The following is an 8,005-nucleotide window of genomic DNA, read 5'->3' on the forward strand; positions in this document are numbered from 1 at the left end:
TTTAAAGATGCTCAGCTAAGACTATGGATATGTTTGTTCCAGGCCGACTACATTGCTGTTGCCTGCCAAAACTCAGTCTGGATAGATGTTTACTATATCAGCTCACCACATCATATGACATGTCAATCTGATGCCCCACTGTGTAGTCGATGACATGGCAAACAACCATTTATTGATGCAATGCAATAACTGTTATGTAATTCCTGCTCTTGTCCAGCAGGACTCCAGTCAGTCCGTGTGGACCAGCAGGGCCTGCTCTGTCAGCTGCAGATCCTCGTAAGTCTGCATGGGACGGCACCTGGAGATCACATTTACCCTTTTTACATGTGCTGAACCGAACCAAACTCTGCTGGCTCGGATGTTTCCTTTTCATATGATCCTTTTCAGCATGGTTCCAGCTACTAGGGTGGATGCGTACAGTAACTATGCCATCTCCATGCAACTCAGTTTGTCTCGGCCTGGTTCTGCTTAGTAGTGTAAAAAGCCAGACCTGAGTTCAAATCATTTTATTGAACTTTAAAATACTTTGAGCGTTTGATTCAGCCTACCTGGAGTGCCGGGTAGACGGAATTAACATTTTTGGGACCATCCCTTTGGTTCCATTGCGCCAGGCAAGCTCAATCAACTGCTGCTAGTGATTGGCTAGCAGCTAGTATTTGAAAGAAAACATGGTTACACTTTATTTTGATATAGTTGCATATAGATGATCTACAGATGGTCATGCTATCAACAAACTATCCGTTGCTAAGCTACTGCTTGCTAAGGTTACAGTTAGGGCTAATGTTAGGTTTAGAATAAAGGTTTGGGTTAGGGCTAAGGTTAGGTTTAGAATAAAGGTTTGGGTTAGGGCTAATGTTAGGTTTAGAATAAAGGTTTGGGCTAAGGTTAGGGTAAGGGTTAAGTTTAGGGTTAGGATAAGGGTTAATGTTAGGGCTAGAGTTAGGGTTAGATAGAGTTGTGGAGAAAGTGGTCACTGTGGAAGTACTGAAGTTGTGTATAGTTGTGTGGGATAGTTGTGTGACTTCTGTATGTTCTTCTGTTGTAGAGTGCGAAGTGGGATCGCACGTGAAGGTAGGCAACCTGATTCATTGTCTGTATTAATGGCTTGTATTTTTTTTAAAGGAAAAAAAGAAAATAAATCACACCTATTAGTTTTCCTTGTCTTTATTTTTCTTAGCTTCCCCCTCCGCTAGAATATTTACCTTCCTAAGCAAAAGAGGAATTGTTAACTATAATCGTTCATGTTTTGGTCTGTCGTGGTTGTTTTCGCTGTGTTTGTTTGTCTGTTAGTAAAATCCTGTACATTTCAATCCACAGAAGACCTGGACCCACACTACACAGGTGCTCCCCAACAATCACATAAATCACACAAAAAATAGATCTGATAGCTAAATTATAGGACCTGTTTTTGTCTAGTTATGTTGCATTACATCGTATTACTCTGTGTTGTGCCTTTCGTGAACTTACACCCCAACTTAACCCCCCCCCCTCCTCCCTTACTAACTCTGACTTTGCTGATAGCTACTTTATTGAGGTAAAATGTACTTACTATGACAGTGACATGTGGATGTAGCACCTAGCTATTTTAAGATGAATGCACAAACTGTAAGAAGCTAGATAAGAGCGCCTGCTAAATGACTACAATGTAAATGTTAATCGTATGTTGTGTTGTAAATGTGTGGTGGTCGTGTTAGCCATGGAAAGGAACAACCTGATGAGGCTTGCTCACACCATACCTTTCACACCTGTCTCCATAATGGGTAAGTCATTAGCCAATCATGTTAAAGGGATAGTTCTTGACGTTTCAATTATTTTAGACTCCCCTAGGGTGTGGTTGTTTCTCCAAACAGTTCTTAAATTTGTTAGCTGGTTTTTAAGCCATTTCTAGAATGATCTCACTAGCATTTGTAAAGAATGTAGCAATGCTAGTGGAAATTGATTGTTTCTGTTTTGGGTGCATTCAAAAGCATGCCATTGCCTCCCTAATACCCATCTTCTCCGTGGTTGCATGGTCCCTGGCAGCGGGAGAGGAGGTGAGTGTCTACACCCTGGAGGAGGTTGAAGCTGCAGGCCCGGAGTCCTCCATACCCTACTGGTCATCCAAGGGGCTGTCTGCTGTGCTGCAGCCGCTGTCCAGCGAGGGCTGTCTAGATGGGGGGCTGCGCAGGGCCATGCTCGTACTTTGCACCTGGGCCGAGAGGGATGTCCTGAGGGTGGGCTGCGTGTATTTGGTCAAAGCCATCCAGCCCGATGTGGTCTGCACCTGGCAGAGGGTCTTCCACAGCGACACCACCCTCCAACTCTGTCTGCGGGTATAAACTTCATATATATGTACATACAGTATATAACATCATAGTTTGTTTTTAGGGTCAGAAGTTTCTGACCACAAGACCCATTAAACATAAACTCTGGGCCCTGGTTATTGTAAGACAAGCATTTCGCTACACTCGCATTAACATCTGCTAACCATGAGTATGTGACCAATAAGATTTGATTTGATTTGAGATCTTTTCCTGGTCAGGTCATACACTCTGGGCCCTGGTTATTGTAAGACAGATCTTTTCCTGGTCAGGTCATACACTCTGGGCCCTGGTTATTGTAAGACAGATATTTTCCTGGTCAGGTCATACACTCTGGGCCCTGGTTATTGTAAGACAGATCTTTTCCTGGTCAGGTCATACACTCTGGGCCCTGGTTATTGTAAGACAGATCTTTTCCTGGTCAGGTCATACACTCTGGGCCCTGGTTATTGTAAGACAGATCATTTCCTGGTCAGGTCATACACTCTGGGCCCTGGTTATTGTAAGACAGATATTTTCCTGGTCAGGTCATACACTCTGGGCCCTACTTATATACATCCATTTTCCACAACAAGGTGGAACATCACCTTGTTTTTGTTATGCGCTCTCCTCTTTTTTACCCTCATGTTTTACTTGCCATTTGTTACATCCCTTAATAGCATCATTCTGGCCTTCTGTTTTTGTCCTTACAGGAGATACAGCAACAGAGAGCTGCTCAGAAACTCATGCATGTGTTCAACCAAGTAAAACCAGAAAACATGCCTCATTCTCCAAGGTTGGTACTCAACTCTAGAACTCAGTACTAGTACACGTGTGCGTGGTGTGTGTGCACATGTAATAATAATAATAGTGGATTGGATTATATAGTGTATTTCTACCAACTGAGATACTCAAAGTGTTTAACATAGTAAGAGGTAAACTCACCTCGTTTCCCCCTTACTATGTTAACTTTTTGGTGACAGGGGGCAGTATTTTCACTTCCGGATGAAATGCATGCCCAAACTCAACTGCCTGCTACTCATCCCCAGAAGATAAGATATGCATATTATTGGTAGATTCGGATAGAAAACACTCTGAAGTTTCTAAAACTGTTTGAATCATGTCTGTGAGTATAACAGAACTTATTTAGCAGGCGAAACTCCGACGACCATTCAGATATTTTGTTTTTGAGGTCACTCTCTTTTCAATGAGTTTTCATTGGGAATCCAGATGTCTAAGGGACCTTCTTGCAGTTCCTATCGCTTCTACTGGATGTCAACAGTCTTTAGAAGTTGGTTGAGGTTATTCCTTTGTGTAATGAAGCTGTACGGCCATCTTGAACGAGGGTCACTTAAAGTGTACTGTTAGATAAAGGTGCGTGACCAGAAAACTAGCTACAGTTTTTCTTCCTGTATTGAACAGAGATCATCCCGTCTTCAATGTTATCGATTATTTAGGTTAAAAAATACCTAAAGGGGCCTCCCGGGTGGCGCAGTGGTTAAGGGCGCTGTACTGCAGCGCCAGCTGTGCCACCAGAGACCCTGGGTTCGCGCCCAGGCTCTGTCGTAACCGGCCGCGACCGGGAGGTCCGTGGGGCGACGCACAATTGGCCTAGCGTTGTCCGGGTTAGGGAGGGCTTGGCCGGTAGGGATGTCCTTTTCTCATCGCGCACCAGCGACTCCTGTGGCGGGCCGGGCGCAGTGCGCGCTAACCAAGGTTGCCAGGTGCACGGTGTTTCCAGGTTCTAAGGTTGCCAGGTGTTTCCTCCGACACATTGGTGCGGCTGGCTTCCGGGTTGGATGCGCGCTGTGTTAAGAAGCAGTGCGGCTTGGTTGGGTTGTGTATCGGAGGACGCATGGCTTTCAACCTTCGTCTCTCCCGAGCCCGTACGGGAGTTGTAGCGATGAGACAAGATAGTAGCTACTAAAACAATTGGATACCACGAAATTGGGGAGAAAAATGGGTAAAATAAAAAAATTAAATAAAACAAAAATAAAGTTGTATTACAAAAGTAGTTTGAAATGTTTTGGCAAAGTTTACAGGTAACTTTTGAGATATTTTGTAGTCACGTTGCGCAAGTTGGAACCGGTGTTTTTCTGGATCAAACGCGCCGAATAAATTGACATTTTGGATATATATCGACGGAATGAGTCCAACAAAAGGACCATTTGTGATGTTTATGGGACATATTGGAGTGCCAAAAAAAGAAGCTCGTCAAAGGTAAGACATGAATTATATTTTTATTTCTGCATTTTGTGTCGCGCCTGCAGGGTTGAAATATGCTTTCTCTCTTTGTTTACGGAGGTGCTATCCTCAGATAATAGCATCGTTTGCTTTCGCCGAAAAGCCTTTTTGAAATCTGACATGTTAGCTGGATTCACAACAAGTGTAGCTTTAATTTTCTGTCTTACATGTGTGATTTAATGAAAGTTTGATTTTTATAGTAATTTATTTGAATTTGGCGCTCTGCATTTTCCCTGGCTTTTGGCCAGGTGGGACACGTCCCACATATCCCAGAGAGGTTAAGCACATATGATATGTGTATATCTATGGAATTACAGTATGTGTGCGTGTTACATGTGTTATGAATGTGCGTCTCCCTCCTAGGTTCCTGGACATGTCTCTTCTTCACTGGCACTCTGACGGCCAGTGGTTGACCATCGAGAGGAACATGACGGGAGATTTCAGGAAGTACAATAATAACACAGGAGAGGAGATCGCCCCCTGCTGTGGGATGGAGGAAACGCTCCTGGCCTTCTCCCACTGGACCTACCAATATTCCTGCAGGGAACTGCTGGTGTTGGACTTACAGGGTCTGTCTGTCTGTCCATCCCATTCTGTTGAGCTGTCTGTCTGACTATGGATAGATTTATTTTGCAATGACATCACTTCACATGGTTTGTCCTGTAAACTACTACATTGAACTGAAACCTCTCTTTCCCCTCCTAAATCTTTCACAGGAGTGGGATTGGAGCTTACAGACCCATCGGTCATCCGAGCAGAAGACACAAGGTACTCGCCTCGTACAGTGGAGGTTCAGTGTGTAACACTGACACTTATTGTCATCTTGACATCCATTCTTTTGAGGTCTAAAGACATGTGAAATATGTTTATTTTGTCCTTCCCTCTTTTGTCCCTTGCCTTCCTGTAGCTCGAGTGATGACATGGTGTTTGGTCCTTCTAACCTGGGAGACGCTGCCATCCACAGCTTTGTCATCAAGCACACCTGCAACTCCTGCTGCGAGAACCTCGGACTCTCAGGTGAGAGAAAGGAACCCTTCAGACCGCCACTTTTATATGGGGATTATAGAGGATTGTGGGTGTGTGTATGCTAGCCTGTAATGTGTGAGAATGTGTGGTCTGTTAGGCATGTGTAGTCGGAGAGTGGACTTCTTACGTGTGTGTGTGTCACCTTTATGTCGTCACTCGGGAGGTTCGCTGGCCTGAGATTAAGCCCAGAACTTCAAATGAAGATAGAACCGGCTAATTAGGCCAAGGGAAGCATTTATTTAAATGACAACAGAGCATTGGAGGCAGAGGGAGGGACTTGCTTTGTGCGGTGTGCTGAGCTCTCTTTGATTACATATTAAACAGGGCTTTGTGCTGTGGAGAAATTAGCTTTGATTAGATATTAATTGCAATCGCTGAGTAGACACGAGACGCATGATACCATCATCTAGAGGGAGCATCGCCTCGGAAATTCACTCAAAAACAAACAAGCAAGCAAACAAACATGCAAACATTCAGCCATTCTTGTTTTGATCTTTTCAAAGGTGGTTTGTTTTTTTCTTCTTGTTTTTTCTTCTTCTTGTGTCCTCTCCAAGATTCCCATCAAATCAAAACAAATTATTCATGAAAAATCCATGGACTTCCTCTCTGGTCTGATCAAATCCTCTTTTTAGTGGTAATGACTGTATAAAGTGCCATGTAGCTGATTGATGTTTGTGTTGTCAGATTTGAGGAGGAGCACAGACATCCACGGGAAAACAGAACACAGGCCTTTTGAAAAGGAGAGTGGATTGATCATGACTAGGATGTAACCTCTGATCCGGAAGCAGAAGTACGCCATCCTAACCTCTGATCCCAAAGCAGAAGTACGCCATCCTAACCTCTGATCCGGAAGCAGAAGTACGCCATCCTAACCTCTGATCCCGAAGCAGAAGTACGCCATCCTAACCTCTGATCCCGAAGCAGAAGTACGCCATCCTAACCTCTGATCCCGAAGCAGAAGTACGCCATCCTAACCTCTGATCCCGAAGCAGAAGTACGCCATCCTAACCTCTGATCCGGAAGCAGAAGTACGCCATCCTAACCTCTGATCCGGAAGCAGAAGTACGCCATCCTAACCTCTGATCCGGAAGCAGAAGTACGCCATCCTAACCTCTGATCCGGAAGCAGAAGTACGCCATCCTAACCTCTGATCCGGAAGCAGAAGTACGCCATCCTAACCTCTGGTTCAGGTGGGATGAAGTTGCCCTTAAAGCATAGACACTGATTTAATGTCACTTTTGTGTTTTCCTCCCCAAATGGTTATGGTTAGGATCTGGAGAAGCTAAGCGGATCCAGAGGTGTACAAGGGTAACTTCTACCAGGAAGGAAAGCACTCACTTGGTTGGTTTGAATGGATAGTGTACATTGTGTAGCTTTATGTGGACTAAATCTTGTGTTGGATGTCTGGTAGGGCTTTTGTTGTAACAGCAGTTTACATTGCAGAAGTCTCAGCAGCAAGCCAGATGCTGTAGTCTTGCATTCATTCCGCCTATGGAGTGCATAGTGGAGGGAGGCCGCAGTGTCTGTTGTGCCACAGGTAACCTATTAATCAATCAAACACTTTGCCTTATTGTAATGTTATGTATCATTAGACATGATGCAGAGGGCATCCTAGGAAGGTGTTTCCATACACCAAGATATTTTGTTTGTTCTCTGTTCTGTTTAAATGAACTCCTGGTTAATTTTGAAATGAGCACCACTTTTATGATCTTTTCAGCTATTATGGCAGCCATTTTGAATGTTCACAATAACTCACCTTCCTTGTTAAGTTTCAAACGGGCAGACCTTCTGGGATGTTTTCAGATCCCCTGAGGAATTGTTGTACCAAATGTCATGCTTATATCTGCTTCAAAATGTTTCGTTTTTTTTTTTTTTTTTAAGGTCCCAGACCTTAGGGTATTTCAAGTGTTATAAAAGCTGAACGACAAGCGTAGCAAGGAAAAGCTGTATTTAAGTGACATGTTGAAACCCTTGAAAGGAAACCTTTCACATGGACCATGTTCTTCAGGCTGGGCTCAACTGAATGTTAAACAAAACAAATTATTAATCAGAGTCAAAACTACAATCTGGGATTTGTTTTTCAGCAAAACATCCCCTCTCAATTTCATCAAATATATATTTTCCTGTTTTCAAACACTGTTGTACATGTGTGAAATCATATTTTTGTATTTAGCAATACTGAAATATATTGTTATGCTGATTATGTTACAAGTGATTACAAAACTAGAATTAAGCATCGACACAGCTGGACTGAAGCATGGCTTATGTTATGGCTTAAATTCAGAATGAGAACGCTAATACAAGATGGTTGGAATTCATACTGCTCAGACTCAGATTATTAAAAACTCTACATAAATGCGCGTGTGTGTGTGTGTGCGTGCGTGCGCAGTACGATGGAAAAAGAACGAGCCAGAAATACATCCATAAAATGTCCTTTATTTTTGTTCCCACAAAGA

The 8,005-nt window shown here is 43.4% G+C and overlaps 1 protein-coding gene across 4 annotated transcripts in view; it reads left to right on the forward strand.

The window, feature by feature from the left end:
* The window catches only part of LOC110525400 (transient receptor potential cation channel subfamily M member 6), a 47,153-nt gene extending 39,740 nt beyond the window's left edge, over positions 1–7,413 (forward strand). For 3 of the 4 annotated variants that reach the window (XM_021605469.2, XM_036979540.1, XM_036979541.1), the window contains exons 30-39: positions 218–276; positions 1,046–1,071; positions 1,318–1,341; positions 1,695–1,760; positions 2,023–2,312; positions 2,993–3,075; positions 4,887–5,092; positions 5,240–5,291; positions 5,431–5,540; positions 6,234–7,413. In XM_021605469.2, coding sequence (XP_021461144.2) covers positions 218–276; positions 1,046–1,071; positions 1,318–1,341; positions 1,695–1,760; positions 2,023–2,312; positions 2,993–3,075; positions 4,887–5,092; positions 5,240–5,291; positions 5,431–5,540; positions 6,234–6,319 — 1,002 coding nt within the window. In that variant the 3' untranslated portion in view covers positions 6,320–7,413. The remainder of the gene's footprint in view (positions 1–217; positions 277–1,045; positions 1,072–1,317; positions 1,342–1,694; positions 1,761–2,022; positions 2,313–2,992; positions 3,076–4,886; positions 5,093–5,239; positions 5,292–5,430; positions 5,541–6,233) is intronic. The other variant, XM_036979539.1, reaches the window with a different exon arrangement.
* Positions 7,414–8,005: the final 592 nt, after the last annotated feature.

This window comes from Oncorhynchus mykiss, chromosome 6 (assembly GCF_013265735.2).
Source record: "Oncorhynchus mykiss isolate Arlee chromosome 6, USDA_OmykA_1.1, whole genome shotgun sequence".
NCBI lineage: Eukaryota > Metazoa > Chordata > Actinopteri > Salmoniformes > Salmonidae > Oncorhynchus > Oncorhynchus mykiss.